This window comes from Herpailurus yagouaroundi, unplaced genomic scaffold, assembly GCF_014898765.1.
Source record: "Herpailurus yagouaroundi ecotype Mexico unplaced genomic scaffold, PumYag 141, whole genome shotgun sequence".
Taxonomy (NCBI): Eukaryota; Metazoa; Chordata; class Mammalia; order Carnivora; family Felidae; genus Herpailurus; species Herpailurus yagouaroundi.
In genome coordinates, this window is record NW_024412396.1 from 45,398,127 (window position 1) to 45,422,522 (window position 24,396).

General features: G+C 48.0%; 1 protein-coding gene across 1 annotated transcript in view; it reads left to right on the plus strand.

Moving 5' to 3' along the window:
- The window catches only part of TTC9 (tetratricopeptide repeat domain 9), a 42,175-nt gene extending 20,613 nt beyond the window's left edge, over nucleotides 1-21,562 (plus strand). The window contains exons 4-5 of the mRNA XM_040478430.1: nucleotides 15,137-15,319; nucleotides 17,310-21,562. Of these exons, the coding sequence (XP_040334364.1) occupies nucleotides 15,137-15,319; nucleotides 17,310-17,389 (263 nt within the window). The 3' untranslated portion in view covers nucleotides 17,390-21,562. The remainder of the gene's footprint in view (nucleotides 1-15,136; nucleotides 15,320-17,309) is intronic.
- Nucleotides 21,563-24,396: the final 2,834 nt, after the last annotated feature.

The window sequence follows — 24,396 nt, forward strand, 5'->3', positions numbered from 1 at the left end:
CAGGCGTGCCTCCGCCATGATGCCCAGGGCCCTCTCATGGTCCCAGGTCTTCCCAAGTCAGGGCCCCGGGAACAGGCAGTGCTTTCCGCTCAGGACACCCTTCAGAAGCCTTCTCTGCACTCTTCTTTGGAGTTCTACCCCTGCTCTCTTTGAAGACATAATGGGCGGAGGTGATTTTTAACATAGTTTTCCAATTACAAAAGTGAAACGCTGTAATTGTAGAAGATACTGCAAATAAAAGAAATTCAAAGAAGAGGCAACAACTCACTTGTCATCCAGCCATCCTGTCAACTCTTTTCTGTTTGGGTTGATTTCCTCCCAGTCTTTCTTCTGTGTCCATATAAACATATATCAGCTAGCCCGCTTCAAGGTCCACCTTTCTCCAGTTTATTTAGGAAGGAAGGGGTTTGTCTCATTTGTGCTGGGGCTACCCCCGGGGACCCCTGACTTCCTTACCCTGTCCCTGCAGGATGCCGCTCACTTTCCCCGGGTGTCAGCCAGGGGGCACTTCTTCCCTTTGTGGCCTCTTCCCTTTCACATCCTGTGCTACCACCCCATCAGGCTGTACAGTTACCGAAGGTTGCGGGATCCAAAAGGGTTTACATCTCAAAAACTGAATATTCAAAATTATTTTTCTTTTTTATTTATTTATTGATTTAAAAAAAATTTTTTTTTCAACGTTTTTATTATTTATTTTTGGGACAGAGAGAGACAGAGCATGAACGGGGGAGGGGCAGAGAGAGAGGGAGACACAGAATCGGAAACAGGCTCCAGGCTCTGAGCCATCAGCCCAGAGCCCGACGCGGGGCTCGAACTCACGGACCGCGAGATCGTGACCTGGCTGAAGTCGGACGCCCAACCGACTGCGCCACCCAGGCACCCCTCTTTTTCTTTTTTTAAAAAATGTTTATTTATTTTGAGAGAGAGGGAGAAAGAGAGCACATGCAAGCAGGGGAGAGGCAGAGAGTGAGGGAGAGAGAGAGAAGCCCAAGCAGTCTCCACACCATCAGCATGGAGCCCAATGTGGGGCTCGATGTCACGAACCATGAGATCATGACCTGAGCTGAAATCAAGAGTTGGGTGATCAATTGACTGAGCCACCCAGGTGCCCCGACTGCTTAACTTTTTTTTTGGCAGGTTCCAACATCCTACCATGTTCCTCAGATTCTTTTCTCCCCTACAAACCTTCTGTTTCTTAGATTCTCCCACTTTCACATTCAGGTCGTTTCACAGACAGAGCAGTTTGCTCATCTTTTTATCTGCCTTATTTGCCTCCAACTCATCTCTAAGTTTCACCTTACCCACTAGAGCAGTTGGTGAGGGTATTCTTTTTTTTTTTTTTTTAAATGTTTATTTGTTTTGAGAGAGAGAGAGAGAAAGAGTACAAGGGGAGGGGCAGGGAGAGAGGGAGACACAGAATCTGAACTCCAGAGCTCTGAGCTGTCAGCACAGAGCCCAATGCGGGGCTCGAACCCATGAACCATGAGATCATGACCTGAGCCAAAGTTGGATGCTTAACCAACTGAGCCACCCAGGAGCCCCTGATGAGAGTATTCTAAAAAAAGGATAATTTCTTCCCTAAGAGGAACTCTGATGACTGCTATTGCAAATTCTCCACCTGATACACACACACACACACACACACACACACACACACACACACACACAGACACACACACACACACACAGTTATTTTTCACAAGATTCACATTGTACTGCACAAATGTTTACAACCTTTATTTTTCCACCGATGTTTTCCACTAAGAATGTCTTTTCAGTGTCATGAAGTATTTTTCTACAGCATGATTTTAATGTATGTCATGTTCCATTATACCCATGTCCCATTATTTATTTAACCAGTCTTCTACTGGTAGATAGTTTGGTTATTTCCAACACTTTGCTAATATAAACAGTGCTGCCATAGAGAGGCCACAGAAGTGCTCTTTCTGTTACATATGTGCCTGTTAATTAACTTACCCCCAAAATATCTGGTGACATGATGTTTGCACAGGTGCCATGGAAGGATTGTGGGGAAGGCAACAGGAATAGGAGAGAGGATGCTGGGGTCCAAAGGGATGGCGGGCGAGGTCATCAGACCAGGAAAAGCCTTCTTTAAAGTTCAAAAGGAAAATAGGATGGGATTTTGGCTTCTGAGATTTCCCTTCATCCTGGCTCAGAATTCCTGACACTAAGCATGACATGTGTCTTGGCCAGAGCCAGCAAGGTAAACATAATTTCAGGCGATGGGTTTCTTCTATTGCTAGGTATGTACTTATCATCACATTCCAAATGGCCCAGCTGCTCCCCCCACCATTCCCACTTCCAACCCAAGAAAGGGATGTTAATGAAGACTCCAATAAGCATTAATCCTGTCCTACCACCCATTCCTATCCTGTGTGTCTACCACAGTGAGGTCAAGAATGAGAATTAGGGGCCACAGGGAGATAACTTGTCAGTATGCCACCATAGCACCTGAGTGGTTCCCTCATGAACAGGGGTATGTCGAAGGCACCAAAAAGCTGAACTGACCTCAGGCTTTGGCATTACACTCTGTTGAGCAGACTCTGACATCTCTTAAAGGACTATCGGGGCGCCTGGGTGGCGCAGTCGGTTAAGCGTCCGACTTCAGCCAGGTCACGATCTCGCGGTCCGTGAGTTCGAACCCCGCGTCAGGCTCTGGGCTGATGGCTCAGAGCCTGGAGCCTGTTTCCAATTCTGTGTCTCCCTCTCTCTCTGCCCCTCCCCCGTTCATGCTCTGTCTCTCTCTGTCCCAAAAATAAATAAACGTTGAAAAAAAAAAAAAAAAGGACTATCAACATGAGCCTTCAACTTAAAGGATTTTAGATGACTTTTTCACCTTAGCTCTCTCACCTGCCATGTTAACACCTAAGTGCTGGCCAAGAAAGGCTGAAAAAGAAGAGTGTCAGCTCCTTGAAGGTACCAGTGTCTTTTCAACGCTGTCCATTTTCCTTATGAAGCCCTGGGCGTAGGCCGTGATGAATAATTTTTTAAAATTCTTTTAATGTTTATTTATTTTTGAGACAGAGAGAGACAGAGTGTGAGTGGGGGAAGGGCAGAGAGAGAGGGAGACACAGAATCCGAAGCAGGTTCCAGGCTCTGAGCCATCAGCACCGAGCCTGATGTGGGGCTCGAACCCACAAGCTGTGAGATCATGACCTGAGCTAAAGTTGGACGCTCAACCAACTGAGCCCCCCAGGCCCCCCTGAATAATTTTTTTTAAAGTTTATTTATTTTGAGAGAGAGAAAGAGAGAGAGCACGAGTGAGTTGGGGAGGGTCAGAGAGCGAGGGAGAGAGAGAGAGGATCCTAAGCAGGCTCCACCCTATCAGCGCTGAGCCTGAAGTGGGGCTTGAACCCACAGACCATAAGATCATGACCTGAGCTGAAGCCAAGAGTCAGACACTTAACTGACTCAGCCACGCAGGTGCCCCGAATATATCTTTTTCAAATAAGTTTACTAAGAGGCCCTGCCCAAATTGTGTGGCGATGGTGAGAGCAGCATCCCTTGTTCAAGCAGCTCTTGAATGTTGGGGACACCCAAGTGAAAAAGTCAAAGGGTGGGGAAACAAAGAGCAGCTGGGTCCTGGTGCAAAGTAGGGCTCTTCAAAGACAGTTTTGCTAAAACAAAGAAAGCAAAGGAAGCCGTTGGCAGTGTGTGTTCAAATCAAATGCGAGCATGTGCTGGATTGGAAAACAGAAGGCCAGAAATGAATGTGAATGGCCCCAGAGGAGACTGAACCCACTGGACAAAGCCACACACACCCCTGGCAGTGGGAGCTGCAGCATCACTGGCAGGAGAGCTCTTGTCTGGGCACCAAGCAGGGCAAGGCTGGTGTGAACAGATACAGCCATCTTCCTGCTCTTACAATTTCCCAGTGCCTTGGACTCGGAAGAGACCTTTAGAGATCATGGAGTCCAGGTTTCCAGGTCAGCTGGAGTGGAACCAATATGGGACTTGGGTTTAGATGACTCTGGCTCTTTCCTTACAAGTCAGATGGGCTCAGCAAGCCACTTAACTTCCTTAAGCCTCAGCTTCTGGAAACAGGACGAATAATACCTATTTCCCACAGTCATCTTGAAGCTCAAGGGAGTTGTGAAACAAGATACTAACGTTAGGTATTGCTACTTATCAAGCATACAATGTATGCAAATCACAATGATGTGATTTTGCTGTGGGAGGATTTAAAGATGCCCTACAGAATGCTTGTCTGGAAGGGCAAAGAAGACATGTTTCATGAATAATTGCAATGATGGGCATGATCTGAGTATATGGCTGTGAAAAATCATTTTATTCTCTGGAAAACTAAAGGGTCCACTTGATGATTATACCTATAGATCTGACCTCATTGGAAAAAAAAGAGTCCCCAACAGGAAACCATTACTGTCAGGTAGTAGAAACAAACAATGATTTCCCAGCAAGTTAGAAATAGAAGGAAATTACCTGATCTTGATAGTTTCTACCAAACAACTAAAGCTAACACCATGCTACATGATGACAGATTGAATGTTTTCCCTCGTGACCCAGTGTACCCTTGGGCATTTGTCCTAGACAAGTGAAAGCTGTCTGTGACTGTTCACAGCAGTGTTATTCACAATAACCAAAACACCAAGAACAGCTCAGATGTCCTTCATCAGATGAAATGGTCAGATGATGGTACATCCACACCGTGGAATACTACTCAGCAGTAAAAGGGACAAACTGTTGATCCATGCAACAACTTGGATGCGTCTCAAGGGGATTATGCTGAGTGAAAAAAAGCCGATTCCCAGAGGCTTCGTACTGTATGGTTCCTTTTATGTGATGCTTTGAAATGACAAAATTTTAGTAAGGAAAAATGGACTAGTGGTTGTCAGGGGTTAAAGAGGAGTTGGGGATACAGGAGGGGTAGAGATGCAGTTATTAAAGGGCAATAGGAGGGATCCTGATGGCAGTGGAACTGTTTTGTAACTTTGAAGGTAGATAGAGGAATCTACATAAGTGATAAAATGGCATGTAACTAGACATACACGCACGAGTACAAGTAAAGCTGCAAAAATCAATCTGAGGATTGTGTTAGTGTCAGTCTTATGGCCAACACATTATGCTATAGTTTTATAAGATGTTACCATTTGGGGGAGACTGGGTCAAGGGTGCAGGGGAGCTTTATGGATTATTTCTTACACCTGCATGTGAATCTACAGTTACCTCAACAAAAATTTCTGTTAAAAAATAATACTAAGGGGGTTGGTTTTACAAGCACCAGCTAAGGTAGGGGTTTTTTCAGGAAGAAACCAGAGACGGATCATGTCAGCCCTAGGAGGATAACAGTAGACTGTGGATGGAATTGGAGATGTGGTGGTTTCAGAAGTTTAAAAAAAAAAAAAAAAAAGGCTTGGTGGAAACTCTGCACTTGGTTTTGTTTGTTTGTTTGTTTTCCTCTTTGATGCAGAGAGGGATCTAGAGAGTTATACAGGAAGCTTCCAGATGAGAAGTATACATAAAGAGTGGGCAGTTTGGCACTGTGAGGGCCTCACACTTAGGCCTCACAAGAAGCAGAACTCAGGCCTCAAATCTTTCCAATGAAGGAAACGAGTTAAAATTCCTTATAGGCAGTTGAGCATCCTGGGAAGGCAGTGTGTGTAACACTTGGGAGCACAGTCTCGGGGGCCAGGTGGCTCAGGTTCACATCCTGGCCCTGACACTTAGTTGTTTGTGACCCTGGGCAAAGTGAATGAACTTCCCTGGGCCTCAGTTTCCCCATCTAGAGAAGTACTAGAGCCTTAGGTTGTTATCCAGATGAAATGAGTTAATGCTTACAACAGTGCTTGGCCCATTCATACTTAATAAAAGTTATCTGCTCTTCATTTAACTACCCTTCTGGAAGGATGGATTTACACTTCCTCCTGGTACAGGGCTAGATTCTCTTGAGCTTATTATGGACCATTTCAGCCTTCTGCCCTGTTTCCCCATTTCCCTGGCCTGAGCTCCTGTTCTCCAGCGAGAAGTCTCTAGACTCTAAGAAGAGAAGAACCCAAAGTGTCACAAGCTGATCATCTGCCGGAGAACAATTGTTTTCCCACACGTGCAGGTTTTTCTAGCTCTAGGATTGGCCATCTGGGACGTGTGTGCCCTCGAGGGTAATCCTGGAGCTCCTCCCTGCTGTCCTGGGCTCTCAAGGTTTAACCAACTGGTTGATCCCTAAGAAACATACATCCAAAATGCTAGTATATAAAGTACCAACTCAGAAGGTGAAGGCTACCTGCAGGCACCCGCTGGGGACTTACTAAAAATGTGTGTTACTGGGCCTAGCCCTTGGGAATCCACATCACTGGGCATGGGGCCTAGGATCTCCACGTTAAACAAGTTTCCACGGATGATTTAATGAGAAACATTTGTCTGTGGGGTTCTCGTCAGATGTCAGACTTTTTTTCATCCTGCCAGCAAGCCTTCAAGGAAAAGGTAGATAGCGGGGCGCCTGGGTGGCTTAGTGGGTTAAGCATCCGGCTTTGGCTCAGGTCATGATCTCACAGCCTGCGAGTTTGAGCCCCTTGTCGGGCTCTGTGCTGACAGCTCAGAGCCTGGAACCTGCTTTGGCGCGGCTCCCTCTGTCTTTGCCCCTTTCCCCACTCACGCTCTGCTCTCACGGGCTCTCTCTCTCTCTCAAAATAAATAAACGTTTAAAAAAAATTTTTTTTTAAGGAAAAGGTAGATAGCAACCACAATTATCTTTATGTTTACCCACTTCAAAGTTGAGACCCTGAGAGGTGACGCGTTTTAACCCAAGGACGCACGCGTGAATGCCACTGCTGGGAACACCGTCGCATCAACTAACTCAGAGGCACTGAAACTGACCAGCAACTTGTCTGCTAAAAACACTTCCGACTTCCCTGCTTCCCCCCACCTGCCAGACTCTCTATTGCTGTATAGAGTCAGGAGCTGACTTATTAATTTTCCTGCCACGCTGGCATTTAGAGCTCCTAGCTCTCCTGGATTATTGGGGCTGCAGAGGAGCTCAGTGACTTTGGGTCCAGCCCCACCCCATCCATAAAGCTGTCAGCCAGATACTGACTATGGAACCTGCTCATCCATCCTTGGTGAGGGAGCAGGTGCAGACAGCACTACTGTTTGCGGTTGGGTGTGCAGAGGGGTAGAACCACCTGTTGACTCAGAGGCTGTCCCGGGTGTAAGCGAGGAGAAAATAGGCCCGGAGCCCCACTCCATTCATTCCCTTAAGCCCCCTTTTCTGGCTGCAAAGCTACTTTTGGAATGTTCTCTGCATATACCCATCCACTCCCAGTAGAGAAGACCCACCTCTGAAAGGAAAACCGGCAGGGAAAACCAAGCCTCAGACCTGGGTTTGGGGAGCATTGGGGGCGCGTGCGAGTTTATATACGTCCAGGCCGTGAAGCAAAACCGAGAAATCAAAAGAAATCAGGGTTTTCAGAACTCTGAACTCCAGCATTTGTGTATGTAGAGGAGAAAATCAGCGCTTTCATGGAGAGGTGGAACTGGGGTGGGGGTGGGGTTGGTCATTCCAGTCCTGGATACGGAGCCACACGCGTAAAGTTTCCGTCGTTTCACTGCCCAGGCCGCATTCTCACGGCTCTGTCATAGAAAGACCCTCTAAATCACCCTCCAGAGTGTCTCTGACCCATCTTGAAAATTTGCTTTAAATCCGGCTTGAGCTCTGGGTATGTATGTGTCATACCCTGTGTGTAGGACTCAAAATGGAAATGTTCTCTGACGAATGTACACGTTGCTGGGGAAACCATGTTTGACAAATGGCTTCCTAAAGAGCTGGCGCTTATGAGAATCGGTTTCTGTGCCCAGCACCGTGTGAAGCACATACCATACGTTAATTTTCTCATTTTCTCATCACAAGTGTTCCCACAAAATAGATATTATTATCTCCACTTAATACATAAGAAGAATGAGGCCGAGGGAGATTAAGTAACATGCTCAAGGGCCTGGGCTACTAGGTGGCAGAGCGTGGATTGCAGCCCAGTCCTGGATCTCCAGATCGAGCAATTGATGTTCAGCCAGGACACCCCAGAACTGGCACAACGGCACAATACTATATGCCTGTCCGGATAGGTTATGACCTATCCCAGTCGTTAAATATTCCGAATGTCACCTCCGTCCCGATCCAGACTCCATCCACTTTACGGCTATGCCGTGACCCCTTAAAAATAAATTCGAAAACCAAATAGTTTGGTCCACTTTTGGGAGATTTCCCCCCACTAATGTAATGGCCACTCCCTGAGCCCACGTCTCAAAGGGATGGGCAGTAAGGTGTATTAGTTTCCTAAGGTCGCCATCACAAAGCAGCACAAAGTGTGGCTTAAGATAACAGAAGTCTTGTCACAGTTCTGGAAACTAGGAGGGCAAGGGCAAGGTGTTGCTCACGTTGGTTCCTTCTGGGAGCTGTGAGGGAGAGTCCATTCCATGTCTCTCTCCTAGCTTCTTGTGGCCTAGGTTCCTTGGCTTGTAGATGGCCGCCTTCTACCTATGTCTTTTCACATCGTCTTTCCCATATGTGTGTCTGTCTCTGTGTCCAAATTTCTCCTTTTTCTAGAGACACCAGAACCCTGTATTGATGGGCCCTGTATTGAATTAGGGCCCATCCTAGTGACCTCATGTTGACTTGATTACCTCTGTGGGGACCCTTTCTCCAAATAGGATCATATTCTAAGGTATTGGGGATGAGGACTTATCTTTTGGAGAAGTCACAATTCAACCCATAAAGTGGGGCAACCTCCTTCTCCTCACTCCCGGCCCCAATCCGGTCTTTCCTTCCCTCCCGTCCAGTCCATGCTTCCCTTCTGGGCAGCTGGTAAGGACAAACTATAGCAGATCAGTTGTAAGAAGAAAACCAATGACTGCATGCACTTGTCCTTCCTTCTCTCATCCAGCTTCCCTTCATCTCATGCCAGTGCGTGGCACTTTGCCCAGGCAGTCACTGTGCCCTGCGTGCACCAGGAAAAACAAAAACAAAACAGGTGCCAGAGCCAGGAGAACCTGACATGTTTTAGCCTGAGGTCTCAGTGTGGTTGCTTTGGAGAACATCAAACATATGATTTCCTCTGTTCGAGTGCACGGCTGGGCCATGGGGTTCTTTCGGTTGCCGATTCTCTTTTTCCTACCACAGACCCCTTTGTGGAGTAAAGAAAGCCTGCCAGCTCCTTTTATAAAAGCGTACTCTAACCACCCAAGGTTGGCAGTGGAAGCGGAATCTCCACATACAAGGGATGGTTGGACATTTATAGCCCAATTTTTGTCCCCCCCAATTTACCTTTCTCTTGTAACTTGCACTGTCTACAACCTCTGTCACCATTATGGGCTTGGGGAAGGCTTTTCTCTTCTAGAACTTCTTCCCAACCATTAGAAACTTGTCTTAATTCTCCACAGCTTGGTTGATTCAGGGCTGCAGCATTTGTTTAAACATGTCAGAAGACTCAGAGACCGGAAGGTTAATAACATTTCTTTCAAAAGGGTTTCCGGGTGTGATTGTCTGGGAACTCAGGGCTATCTTTACATGTCCACCGTGGACACGGCTTCCCACTTTGCACCCCCTCTGCCACCACATGACTACATCTTTGGATCCAAATATATACTCAGAGTGGAGGCCGCAGACGGGAACAAGCTTCCTCTCCATCCAGCATGAGGCCTGCCTTCCCAAGTTCACAGCCTCCTCTGCTGAGACTGACTGATGGTGGCTGAACTTGCTCCCTTCAGGGAAGATCCTGCCCCGGTCCATGGCCTTGGGAGACCACACAATCCAATCTCTGTGTGGAAAAAAAACAAATCTCCACATAGAGGGAGATTTGTTTTACAGAAGCCCTTTTGATCTCTGCCCTACCACTCCTGAGTGCCACCCCCAACAGAAGATGCCTCACCGTAAGTCACAGGGAGTCAGAATTCCTTTCGAAGAGGAACCAATGAAGCAATGGCATCTTTCTGTTAAGTGGCAACCATTTGTATTCATAGGCTGTTAGACTGCAATGGAGAGCACAGATTATTCAGCCAAGTGGAGGCCCCTCCCTTTGCAGACAGGAAACTGAGACCCAGAAAGGGAAAGTGATTTTCATACTGTTGGCTAATGGCAAAAGTGGGACTAGAATCCAGTTTTTCTGATCCCCAGCCCAGTACTCTAAAATACTGGCCCATTCCATATAGCGGAGCACTTAGACTGTCGTATTGTAAACTTTAATTCACGTGGAGACCAGGTTACGACAACGTGGAAGAATACTTCTGAATCATCAGCGAACCCAAAATGACAGTCTTAGCCCTCCTTGGATGAAGGGCTTTAACCACACGAATGTGACAGCAGAGGGAAAATATTTCAGAGGTTCCCTAATGTTCTATCTCCTGGTTGCCTCTTAAACTGATCCCCCTCCCCTGTCTTTCTGCCTCCACTTGAGCCAACCTAGTCAAACCATTTCTTCATCCCAGGTGACTAATAACAAAGTCCCAGATCCTAAACACAGTCCAGAAGGGTCTGGGTGTCCTGGTTTCATCTTACTTTTCCAGCTTTTTTAGAAAAATGTTTTTATTTTTGAGAGACAGAGAGAGAGAGAGCATGTGCATACATGAGTGGGGGGAGGGACAGAGAGAAGGTGACAGACAATCTGAACAGGTTCTGCACTTTCCACACAGATCCTGAGGGGGGGCTTGAACCCACGCACCAGGAGATCATGACCTGAGCGGAAGTACGACGCTCAACTGACTGAGGCACCCAGGTGCCCTCACCTTTCCTTCCTTTTACCCATTCTTTCCATCTTTCTGTTCCAACCAGGTGTGGTTGCCCAGAACTCCTCAAATAAGTCATTTGCCCCCCACCACCATCTCTTTCTCTAACAGAGAAAAGAAAAAGTTCTGCCTAGAAAGAAAAGAAAAAGAAAAAGATTCTGCCTAGAAAGCGTTTTCTCCTTTCCACCACTGAGATCACTGGTTCTCCAACAGAGGGGAATTTTACCCCCCACAGGACATTTTGCAATATCTGGAGACATTGTTTTGTTCTCACAACTGGCATCCAGTGGGTAGAAGCCAGGGATGTTGCTAAACATCATACAACGGGCAGGGCATTCCCCCACGACAGAAAATTATCCAGCCTAAGATGTTTTAGTGCTAAGTTGAGGAACAATCAGTCTTCAGAGCTTCACTTAAATACCACTTCTTCCATGAAGTCCTCCCATGATACTGTATATTGGTTGAGGTCCCTTCCCCCTCAGTGTGTTCCCACTCTTCCCTTCTCCTTCTCCATCTTGGCACATGGGAGTATCTGAGATCATGGAACCCGTGCCTTCCCCACCAGCCCATTAGCTCCAGGACAGAGTAGGTGTTTGGTTCACTACTGATCCCAGTGCCCAGTGCAGTTAGGGATTGCTTTTTGCCTTATTGACCCTACCACACAGAGAAAGGTGGTTTACGCAGGTGACGTGGCTTTTACCAGGGCTTACTTGGGTTTTGGAGGGCTTCAAACACAGACCCACAGATACCCATGGTCAAGAGCACAGTCTGGGGATCCTGGCAGAAGTGGGTAAATATCATAATTCTACCACCTCCTAGTTGAGTGACTTTCAGTAAGTTACTTAATTTCTCTGGAACTGGGTTTCATCATTTGTAAAAGAAGCATAAAAATAGAACCTGCTTCATGGTTACCGTGAAGATGAAAAGGTGTGGTATACGTAAGGTACTGAGCGCCATCTCTGACATGGGGTAAGGGATTAACCACTAAGAGGAAGAAAGGGCCATGGGATGACGTGACCCATTCTAAAAGTCCACCATAATCCCCAGGCCCTGGGTGGTGGGCATAGCGACGTGGAAGGAACATCAGGAGACTGCCGATCAACCTCTCCTGAACTCTCTCCACTCCTTAGAGTGTGCCTACAAACATCCCCTCTTACCTCTCCCTTGGGCTGGTTATATGAACCCTAAATAGCTCCCCACCCAACTAGAGGGGTACTAAAAATCACCTATAGGTAGGGCTGCAGGCAGCTTTCCAGACTGCCTCTTTCCCTCTCCCTCCTGGACCCTCTTAAGAGCTCTGGCCTGGCACCCCAGGTTTCTCCTCTGGATCCCACCTCTCTGGCCAGCCTTCAGACGGCAGCCCATTGAGACCCAAGTCTAGCTTTCTCTGTCTTCCTGGGCTCCGCCTGTGGTGCCAGCTGGGGCCCCACCCCCTTACCAGCCTGGCCCCACCTCCCACCCGGTCTGAACCCTGGTCCACAGTCAGGTATCACAGTTCCCACCGGATCTGGCTCTGCAGGGGAATTTGCAACATTTGCACGGAACGATTCCCAGAATTTGATTGCTATCCTTCCTTTTGCCCCGGAGGCGGAGGATCTTTTCCATTCCCAGCCCTCTTTGCTTCCTTTCCCCAACACCCCACCCTCATTTTAGACATTCAAAAGCTGTTTTTAAAAGAGACAAAGGTCCACTTCCTACGCTGCTCAGGTCAGCAAACAGAAGTGTCCATCTGAAGATGGACGGCTAGATGGGAAGAGGGCGGCCCCGCCCGGGCAGTGAGGATGCCAAATGAGGCACGTGGGAGCCCAGACAGGACATCCTTTAGCTCTGGGAGCAGGTGTGGGAGCCGAGTCCCACACGGGTAGCCATGCACAGGAACCCCCTTGAGAGAAACCCCTCCCTGTCCACAGAGCCCTGTGAGCAGCAGGGCGGACTCCAACAGGGGTCCCCACAGCTGATGGAGGAGAGGAGGAGGCTGGTGGCAGGAGCTCCGCCAGATGGACCCCTGGCCACCAGCCATCCTGGTTCTCTGTGACCCAAGCCGCCCACTCCCAAGGGACTAGCAGGCCTGTCACTTCTGTCAACTCCTTTGGCTTTCTGCCCCGGGGGGCCTGTGGAACCTGATGGGTCAGTTTCTAGATCTAGGCTGACTCTCTTTCCACTTCCTGGTTCTCACACCTTCAACCTGAGAGAGACTGTGTGGTGCCCCTCCCCCTCAGCCTACAAGAGGGATGTGGTTTTTTTGCTTTGGGGTTTTATTTTTGCCCAGAATGCCCAGTGAAAGGGCTTTAGGTCTCCTACTCAGCAATTCTGACCCCTGGGAGTTTGTTTAAAGGATCAAAACAGCTGAAGTTAGACCCCTGAAGATTTAAATCACTGACTTGTCTCCATCCCAAAGAGACAATGCTTCGTCTCATGTACGATAAATGGGAGCACAAGGCCTGGAGGTCCGCATTCTCTCACCACCACCCAGTCTGGTCTTGGCGGGAAGAGCACTTTTGTTTCCTACGTCTCTTTTTATTCTCTCTTTATTCACTTCAAAGAAGCAGACAGGTGTCTTTCCCCCCGCCCTGCATCCCATTTTTTGGCAATCCCTCCGTCATGTGTAAGACAATCTTTGCTCACTGCCTACTAAACATTTGAGTGATCGCACGGAGGGGGAGGTAGCTAGCTCAGCAGGGCTGGGAGTAGGGTGAGGCAGGGAGGCCCCTGGGCACTCGAGGAAAGAGGGCATCACTCTCCAGGTTCTCACGCGCTTCCTGACCCTGACCCTGACCCTGACCCTGGCCCTCTGGCTGATTTCTGGTGAGAGAAAGTTTCAAGGAGGGATGATTTACTCAGAGATGGCTGATAGAGAATAGGAACGGGCCCTACCATGGGTACCTGCCAGCCTCAGCAGGGACACGGGGCCTCGCGGGCCCAGAGGTGTGCCCTGTACAGGCTGGGCACTGGCCCATCAAAAGGTCCCTGCTCCTAGGAACTGCAAAGACAAACTCGTATGAAAGGGAACTTGAAGAAAGTCAGAGGCAGTTGTCCCTGAAGGGGTGCAGGGTTGAAAAGAATTGTAAGAATATTAAATAACACCTTGGGTACTTACTGTGTACCAAGCCCTGTGTTAAATACTTTATGGCCATTATTTTAGAAAATCCCCTCACCAACTCAATAAAGAACTTGGGCTGTGGAGCCTGGCAGCTTAGATTTAAATTTCAGCCTTGCCTCTCTCATGTTATGTGACCTTGGGAAATGACCTGATCTTTCTGGGCCTCAGCTTCCTCATCTGTAAAATGGGAAGAAGAGTAGGACCTACCTCGTGGTATCCCGAGGATCATGTCAGGGAATACAAGCAGTGACACAAGCGCCCCGCACAAGGTGAGCACTTGACAAGTATTAGCCACAGTTAGTATTGTTATTGCTTCTTGGAGCTTATTCCTAGGGCTGTCACAACAAAAGTCTCGTAAGCTGGCGGCTTAAACGATGGAAATTTCTCACGTCAGAGTTCCAGATCAAGGTGAGGGCTGTGAGGGAGAATCTGCCCCATGCTTCTCTCCTACTTTCTGGTGACCTCAAGCATTCCTTGGCTAATAGATGGCCATGTTTTCCCTGTGTCGCTTCATGTCATCTGAGCTCCGTGTGTTTCTGTCTCTGTGTTTCTGTGTTTGCCCCTTGTCTTAGTCTGTTTGGGCTGCTGTAACAATAGCATGGACCAGGTGGCTCTAACAACACAATTATTCCTCACAGTTCTGAAGGCTGGGAAGTCCAAGATCAAGGTAGTAGATCTGGTGTCTGGTGAGAGTCTGCTTCCTAGTTCACAGACGGCCATCCTCTCGCCGTGTCCTCACGTGGCAGAAGGGGCAAGGGAGCTCTCTAAGGTCTCTTCTAAGAGCACTAATTCCAGTCATGAGGGTTCCACCCTCATGACTTAGCCACCTCCAAATACCATCTCACCGGGGACTGGTTTTCAACATACAAATTTGGGGGGGGGAACATAGACATTCAGTCTATAGTGTGTTTTTTTATGAAGACTCCAGTCATATTGGATTAGGACCCACTCCAACGACCTTACTTTAACTTGATTACCTTTTTTGTAAAGGCCCTATTTCCGAATAAGTCACATTCTTATGTACTGGGAGTTAGAATAGGACTCCAACATATCTTTTTGGAGGGGACACAATTCGACCCATAATGCCACGCCAGGTAACTCACTTAAGGTCACACAGCTTGCTGGTCATGAAACTGAGTCCGAGGACCCTGGATTATTTGATGACAAATCCCATGTGAAGCCCCAACGCGACTAAACCTTTTCTGGGCAGGGAGAAAGAACCAAAGAGAGACATTCTGAGTCTGCTGTGTTGATAACTTTTCCCTTCCTTTCTCTCTCCCTCTGTAGCCTGCCTCCTCCAGGCCGAGCTGGTGAACTATGAGCGAGTCAAAGAGTATTGCCTCAAAGTCCTGAAGAAAGAAGGAGAGAACTTCAAGGCCCTTTACCGGTCTGGTGTGGCCTTCTACCACCTTGGAGACTATGACAAAGCCCTCTACTACCTGAAAGAAGCAAGGACCCGACAGCCGACAGGTAAGGAAGGCGACAGTTGCTTTGTTTTCTTACAGTCAGCCCCGCTGGCAGCTCCTGAGGCCTTCTCCTGGCGGTGCTCAGCTCCCTTGCTAGCACAGCCCAGTGTGGGCCAGGACCTGGAATGAGGAGAGTAAACAGTCCGTGCGTTTGCCTGGGGTCTGGGTTCCAGGGAGCTTGGGCACCTCTTTCAAATAGAATATGGAATTCTTTGTTTTTGTTTTTTTTTCCAACCCAGGATCCGGCTCTTTTCACTTACTCAATAAATACATACTGAATTTTTAGTGCATGCCACAGTTTGTGCTGGGCGCCAGGGATGTGACTGAGAAGGTATAGTCCCACCTTGTGAGGATCTCACGCTCCACTTGACGAGACAGAATACGAATGGATGCTCTTTGGCGCTAGGCTCGGCATCTTACGGGAAGTGTGCTCTGACTTCTCTGGTCAAGTGCCGTTTCTTAGAACCTGCATTACCTGGACCACCCACTTAAATTCATATCCACCAGCTCAGCCATGCATTCATTCCACAGATATTTATTGAGCGGGTCCAATGGGTCAGGAAGTATTGCGTAGATAGCGAACCAAAGGAAGCTGCTACCTTCAAGGAGTTTCTTACGTTATGACAGAGGAAGATGGACAGTAAACAGATGGACAGATAATGTAATATTTAGTAGTGGTAAGTGCTAGGAAGACAATAAAGCAGCGTAAAAGAATCAGGAGTAAAGGGGGTGCTGTTTTAGGCCGGGTCGTCAGGAAGAGCCTCTTTGAGGAGGTAACCGGTGGCATTACTATGTTTGCCTTGAGTTTGACTTGATGTTGCCATGGTTGTTCACGTGGCTGATTTTTTAAAAAATGTGATTCTCCTTCAAAAAGACTTTAAGAACCTCAGGACCAGTTTGCCAACATCCAAATGTATACTTTTCTCCCCATGGTTCGAAAGAACACCCATGTCTTTCCTTTTATGTGCTGTTGATTTGTTTTCTGCATATGAATTGTGTTCTATAGCGCAGACTAAGGGAGACGTGAGGACGAAGGACTCGTTTCACAGAATTTTCTTGGACGCTTCTATATGCCAGCACCGTTCTAGATGCTACCGCTGGCATTTTTGAGTAGTAGACGACATCCATTTCTGCTTCCTGAAGTGTCGCATCCCAGGCAGCCCCGAAGCCCTTGTATCGCGGTGCGCGTAGAGCTAGGTGGCTGTTCCCTGCCATGCCCCAGTCACTAATTCAATGCCTGACATTGGCGGGGGGGGGGGGGGGGCGGGGAATGCCCCATTTGTGGCGAGGTGGTGCCTGACCTTACTGATCAAGACAAATATAAGACAATGAAGCAGAGTCATTTTAAACTCTTCGATTGGAAAACATTTACATTCCCTCAATATGTATCGCTCATTGGAAGCGCTTTTAGACTTACCTATTTTGGTCCTCGCAACAATTTTATGAAGAAGGCACCATGATCCCCAGGGGAGGCAGGCTGCCGAGTCAGGTGCACCACTTACCGCGCGTCTCCTTGGGCGTCTTAATCTCTCCAGGGCTCAGCTCTCCCTTTTGTCACGGTGAGGATGATGCCAGGTACTCGAGATGATTGTAATGAGGGTTAAATGGATAATGAAGGTAGCAAGCATGGCCCAAAGTAGGCATTTGAAAAATGGAGGCTGTTTCCTGCGGATGAGACATGAGGCTCAGAGAAGTTGGTAACTTGCCTGAGGTGAAACTCCAGAGTCTCCACCAGCTGTGCTGACTCAGCACCACTGGGATCTGCTGCTGCCTGGGAGTAAGTGGAGGGAGTCCCCCGCTCTCCTCTCCTTCCCATCTGCCCCCTGGGTCCCAGTGACCCGTCCACATTTGGTAGGGGCGGTGGAGGGGAGGCCGGACTCCTGGTCGCCCCCTCAGGCTCCGTGATCTGCAGACGCAGCTTTGACCTGAACCTGCGTAGAGACCCCACAGTTCCCCCACCACGCGTTCCCTAAGGTGTGCTTTTGTCCTCGCAGACACCAACGTGATCCGGTATATCCAGCTGACAGAGATGAAACTCAGCAGGTGTTCCCAGAGAGAGAAGGAAGCCATGTAACCAGAGCACCTCCCTAGAGCTGCACCTGCGCCAGACCTGGGACTTCAGGCGAAGAGCCCGATGAAGAGCCCCTCCTGGGTTTTGTTCCCTTCTCCCCACTTCTTCCGGCTCCCCCTCCTTCCTCCTGCTACTCCTCCACAATCTGTCTGCTCCCGGTGTGAAGAGAAGGAGACACACAGTTTGGGAATCTGGTCGGTTGCCCGCAATGGAGAGTCCCCCTCTCTAGTAGGTCAGCTACTGAGAGGGACCTCACTTCTTCGGGGACAGCTGGAGAGGACTCTTACGGGCTGGGAATGCTGTTGCAGCCTTGACTTTGGCCAGTGCTTCTGACGGAGGCAGAGCCTGGTAGGTGTACCGTCCCAGAGGCAGCAGGCACGGAGACCACGGGCTGGACCCCTCCACGCTTTCCCGACACGCCAGAGCATCTCCAGGCAACCGTGTCGAATGCGGGGATGAGACAAACACCAGAAGCATCGGTTAAGCCAACAGACCCTGAATTTGTACACTGGATTCCCCACCCCGACCCCCCGTAACCTCAGCCCCTGCCTCCCTCCCTCACTTGTTGTCTCGGCTTTCTTCTCTCCCCCGCCTTGGGGATCTGAGACTCTGCCAGGTTTCACATGCCACTGAAGCCCACTCTCAGTGCCCTCTGGTGACCACACATACCATTCTGCCATACTCCCACCCAGCAGGCAGCTGTGACAGCAGAGGGGCAGGGTGAAGTGGGCCCGGGGCCGACCGCATAGGTGACGGAGGGGAGGGGAGCTGACGTCTAGGGGAAGGAGCATTGTATGGACTGGGGATCGAACTGTGGACCGAGTGTAAATAAAGATACATTAACGGGCAGCAGTTCCTGTCATTTCTGTTGGGAGCGGCCCACTCTCTCACTGTCCCTCCCTCCCCCAGCTCTCAGAGCTACTTCCAGCCGGGCAGGACTGGCTTCCCCCACAGCAATGGGCCGTTTGTCCGGTGGTGAACAATGTGGGCCGCCGCCTTTGTGCAGTAGAGTGGGCTGGTGTCGTGGAGACTGCCCAGGGACTTGGCTTTGTGGGAACTTGCACGGCCTCCTTGTGATGAAATTATCTGGACTCAATATCTAGCACATAGAATGTGTTCAACAAATATTTGTTGAATGAATAAATTATGACTGCAGACTGGCTCCCTCCTGCCTTAAACGAATTTTATCCCAGCCTAGTCTCCCGATATCGACGCTCTTTACGCTATGCCATGTTGCTCCAGTCAAATAAGAAGCATTTACTGAGGGCTTACTGTTTGCCCATCGTCGTGCAATACACTGTGGGACATAGGATGTAGTCCCAGTCTTTAAGGAGGTGGAAGAGTTGAGAAATACTCCTATGAGATGATCACCACTGACACCTTTAATTTATATGATGCTTTAAATTTTTCAAAGCACTTTCGTGTATTTTTTTGTGTGACTAGTGAGACAATATTGTACAAATTAAAATATATACAGATGCAATAATGTTAATAGTTAGCATTTATTAAATGCACTGTCCTCAGATCTTTACATGTATAATCTCATTTCTTTCATGCAGTTACCCCACGAGACACTATTTCCATTAGGTGGAGAAGGAAACTGAAAACCAGACACAGTAACTATCCCAAGGTTACATGGCCTCAAGGGGCATAGCTAGGATTTGAACCAGGTCTGTCTGACTCCAGAGCTCTAGCTACTAACTACTCTGTAGTCGGTAATAGGTGCTCTACAAAGTGTTATATTGAGCGGTTACAACCAGTCGAGAGCAGGACAGTGTGTATTAGGTTGAAAAGCCTTGACTGTGCCAATGGTATAGTAGGTACCACACGTGGGCTGCCTCTTGTATTTAGCTCAAGGTTAAAAAAAGGTTCCTAACACTAGGCTCCCCAGTGGTCCGGGTGGGGACGGGCCAGGAAAAGACATCTGAGACCTAGCAGTTATTTCTGCGTATCGTTCATTCTATTTTCTGATGTCAGCACATATCCCAACCCACCTAGCATTCCCCCAGCCATCGGGGAAGATTCACAATTACAGGTAGAGATTGAAAGGAAACACAAAGGTAATTATGGGTTACTTGTGTAATCAGAGGCTCTACCACTAAAGGATCTAATCACCGCTGAGGGGCCCCGGAGCCAGAAGCCCAGGTTATATTCACACAGCTCCTGAAAGGCTTCCGGCCAGGGTTCGAGAAGGTGCTAGGAATCTCTAGGGGGGGTTCGCAGTTGCTTGCCGGTAGCTCACCTCTGGGGAGGAGGAGAAGCTGCCACATTCTCCCCCACGCCTACCATATCCTTGCCTCTGCCCTCTTCTTCCAGAGTGGTTTCACATGTTCCCAGATTAGAGCCATCCCGCAGCATACGCAACATAGGCACGTGTGTAAAAACTCCCCTGTTCCCAAGCTTCCAGCCCGGAAGGCTTGTGAGTTGGCCAACTGCTTGTCAGGGTCTGAAGGTTGAGGATGAGGTCAGAGGTGGACTGAAGAACCAGTTCCAACCAGCACGGTCATCCTTTGCTCCCTCGTGCCATCAGGAAGGATTTGGACTTAACTGCTCCAACATGGAGCAGGAGAGAGGGTCTTGCCTCATCCAGTAAGTTGGGGCAGGGCTGGACAGGTGGGGATAAGACTGTTGCCATCCTTCTAAAGAGAAATGTGGAAAACCAGATTGTCTGGCGATTCACACATACGTGCTTCCTGGAGTCCATTCACTGTGACCCAAAGATGAGTGATCCCAAAGTAAAAAGCTGCCTTGGCGGTGTTGTTCGATGTTTGGGGCGGAGGGATTGAGTTTGCTGTGCGTTTGTCCAACAGAGACTTAAGAGAGCGAGTAAGCAAAATCAGGTCTATTCACCTTAGCAGACCTTCAGCTTCCTTCTCCCATCCCTCCCCCAAGCAGGGACTGTGATCACATGCTTTGTTTGCAGATGTCCCTGAACTAGACCTGGAGCACTAAACCTGGATGTGACCTGCTTCGTCATCCTGCTTGGACTTTTGTGATAGACTCTTTGGGGGTGGGGGGTGGGGGGGAATTGTACTTTTCTTGTTATTGCTAGGAAAGCCTCACGTGTGTATTGTGGAAAATTTAGGGAGGGCGGGGGAGACAAACTCCAACCCGTCATCCTACCACCCAAGACAAACATAGCTATCCTTTTGGACTCATCGTTAAGTTCTTTTTGGTATAAATGTAGACGTGCCCGTGCAGGGTTGTTTCTTTTTTTAAAGACAAAAACTGGAGTACAGTGTATATACTCTTCAGTAACTTACTTTTCAAAATGTGTATTTCTATTTCAGAATATGTAATACATGCACAGATACAAAATTCAAAAAGGGCAGAAAGCTCTACAGCAAGAAGTAAATCTTTCCACCCTGTCTGCCAGCATCTAGTTCCCTCCAATTACTTGTGCTGTATATCCTTCCAAAAACACTTATGCATTTTCAAATATGTGCGTATATATTCTTTTGTCACACACAAATGGTCGCACATCAGACACACTGTTTTGTACTTTGTACTCCTTCACTTCCTATACCATGGACGAAACATTTTTTGTATGTCTCTCCAACTTTTTCAGCAGCACCTCCATTATGTGGATGGGCTCTCATCTGGTAACCAATCTCCTAATAGCGATTATTTTCATTTGTTCTCAATCTTGACTGTAAATAATGTTGCAGCAGACATTCTTGTAGCTAAATTTTGCATACACCGATGGCCATTTCCTTGGGATAAAATCCAACAAGGAAATTGCTTGGCTACCTTTAAGAATTTTGTTATAGGTTGCCAACTGCCCTCCAGAAAGTTTGTTCTACACTTTGCACTCTCCTATTTGCAGACCTGAGAGTGCCCTGTTCCCCGCACCCTCACTAATAGTGGGTATTGTCGCTTATCAAACCTTTCCCAGTTCGGTAGGAAAATAATGGTATGTCAGTGTTATTTGAACTCACGCTTCTTCAATTATTAGTGAATAGCATCTTCAAATGCCTACTGACCATTTGTACTTGTTTCTTTGTGATTTTTCTATTTATTTGATATTGCTATGTTTATCTTTATTACCAATTTGTAATTTTATTAAGAATGTTATTTTTGTCAAGAAACATCCCAAATAGGCTTTCCAAGTGCTTTGCTTTCAAATTTTGTTTATGGTGCTTTTTGACACACATAAATTCTTAATTCTGCAACTAATTTGTTTCTCTGTTGCCACCTCCTTCTGCCTGCGGTCCACCCTGTCATTTCTGTGAGAGTTCCTCTTCCAGAACATGGTCTGATTATGTCATTCCACAGCTTAAAAATCTTAAGCATAGCACACAAGGTTCCCTAGGTAATTTCTCCCACTGACTCTTCCAGGCTCCCCTCCTGGTCCTCTTCCAACAGTATCCTATGTTCCACAGTCACACAGCCCCTTGTGATTCTCCAAACTCACTGCTTTGAGTCTCTGGGCCTTTCCATGCTGTTCCTTCTGCCTAGTAGGCCATGCCTCAGCCCTCCAATCCCCTCTTTGTCTTGCTAACTCCTATAGGACTCCACCAAGGCATCACTGCTCAAAAGCTTTCCCTGACCCCGTGGTCTGTACTTCTAAAGCAACATAAGCCTACCTGTGGGTAGCATTTACTACAAAGAATTGGACCTTCCTACTGATGTTTGTCTCGCTCACTCCCTGCACGTTCCTCAAGACAGGTGCTATGGTTTATTCACCTTTGCAGCCAGAATGCTGAGCACAATGCCTGGCACACAGTAAGTGCTCGATAAATACTAAGCCCTGAGCCTGGAATGAACGGTTAATGGATTCAGTGGCAAATGTTACTTGGGGTAAATGCAGGCCTGGACTGGATCTGTGCTTCTGAAAACTGAGGAACTGTAGGAGGCTCAGGTTGGAAGAGAAGCCACGCGCCCCAGTGCTGTGCTTCCCAAAACATCAGAATCACTTGAAGTAGCTTTTTAAAAATACATAATCTCAGCCTCTGCCTTAGACCCATCGAATCAGACGCCTGGGGATAACACTCAGGATACTGTAGTTTTTAAAAAATATCCTGAGGTGCTTCCAATGACCCGCCTGGTGAAGGAGCGCTGTGAGCTAGACCAGCAGACAAATCAGAGCACCCAGACACACGGAGCTTTGTTTGAATACCACTTGTGACACCCACTCGCTGTGTGACCTTGGGGCAGTTGCTTGACTTTTCTGATCCTCATTTTCCTCCCCTATATATGGGGATAATTTTATATCCCTTAAAAGGTTATCAGTAGGATTAAGAAGCAGGCGTCTCCTAGCCCAGTGACCAGTACAGGCTAAGCGTGGAATAAACATTCATTTTCTTCCCTCCACCTTGTGAGCCCCGGTTTCCTCAGTTATGGTATGGCTAATACCGGTATGTTCATCCTCCATTTTCCCACACTGCACTCTAGAAGGAAGGAACTCCCAATAGGCTCTCAGATTACTCTCTAATCAAATAGGACGCGTACTTGGTGGGGGTGGGGGTGGGGTAGAGGGGAGTGCAGAGGAAGCCACTTACTTTCTCACATGCCCTCTCCCAAAATATCAGAGACTGCGCAGCAATCAGTTGGAATAATCCTGCTGGTTTTCAGAACCAAGTATCTTCCAGTCCCATCCAAAGATCAATCCAGTTTTCTCCCTGTGGTTCCACCCAGAGGCCAGTGGCTTCTGGGCTGTAAGAGGATGGCGACCATCAGGAAAGAGAGTAGGCCTTGCCTGTTTCCTTCCAGTGCCCTGGGATCCTACTCCCATGCCTCAGGGCAGGAGAGAGAAAAAATGGCTGTGAGCCGGAAGTAGCTGATCTGCAGCTGCTCTGTGAAGGTGCCCCCTGCATCCTTACCTACTTGCCCTCTCCCCCCAGCCCCGAGCAGGCTGCACAGACAGGGAAAGTGCATTCAGCCCATCAGGCATGACAGAGTTCAAATTACCAAGTCAGCATGAAAAGTCCCACTCTAAATGGACTGAAATTGGATTCTATTAAAAACCACACTCAGTGAGGCCCTTGGCTATTAATATTTGCTAAGACACGGAGGAGGGGGAGGAGGCAGAGGCCCCTGCAAAAGGTCGGGGATCTCAGCTGTTCAACTGAATTGCTTGTCTGGAAGCAAGCCTGCAACTGAAAGCCAGTTAGCCTTTTTTTTTTTTTCTAACATCTCACAGAATATTAGGGCTGGGAGTAGTCTTAAATCTCACCAGTTTAGCCTTTCATCTGACAGCCGACGGATCAAGTCCAGGGAAGGTAAGTGACTATTCAAGGTCACACAGCTAGTCAGTAACAAATTCAGAACTGGAACTAGGTCAGTTTTCTGACAACAAATTTAAGATTCTGTCCACTGAACCAAAATGCACTTATATAGACAGCACCTGTCTTAAAAAAAAAAAAAAAAGAAAGTAATGCTGTAAAATTATTCTCCTCGAGGGGAGCCTGGGCAGCTCAGTGGGTTAAGCATCTGACTCTTGATTTCAGCTCAGGTCATGAGATCGAGCCCCACATTGGGCTCTGCAGTGGCAGCATGGGGCCTGCTTGGGTTTCTCTCTCTCCCTCTCTTTCTGCCCCTCCCCCCTCAAAATAAATAAACTCAAAAACCAAATTCTCTCCTAGAGAAAGAAGGAACATAGTACACATTCATTCATCCAGCCCCTCACCCAATAGTTAGCATTCCAGTCACTTCATTCTAGTGGTTCAATGATTAACAAGGTATGTTCTCTGCTTGAGAAGCTTATAGTCTGTAGAGAAGAAAGAAAAATAAGCAGGCAACTTCAAATCTGTGTAATAAATGTTACAAAACACCAAGGGCATACGTGGAAGGGGCATTCTTACCAATCCTGGAGGATCGGTGAAGATTTTCCTTAGTGGGTACCAACTGGTGGAGGAGAACTGGTGAGAGATGAGTGAACTTCAGGGCCAATGGCAAGGCTCTCTTGCTCCTTTTCTTGGATATAATACGAAGGGATTTGAGACCGTCCTCATGAGCTTTCTTTTCTTATGCTTTTCCTGGTTTTTCAAGCCTGGGCTCAGGCAATGTCA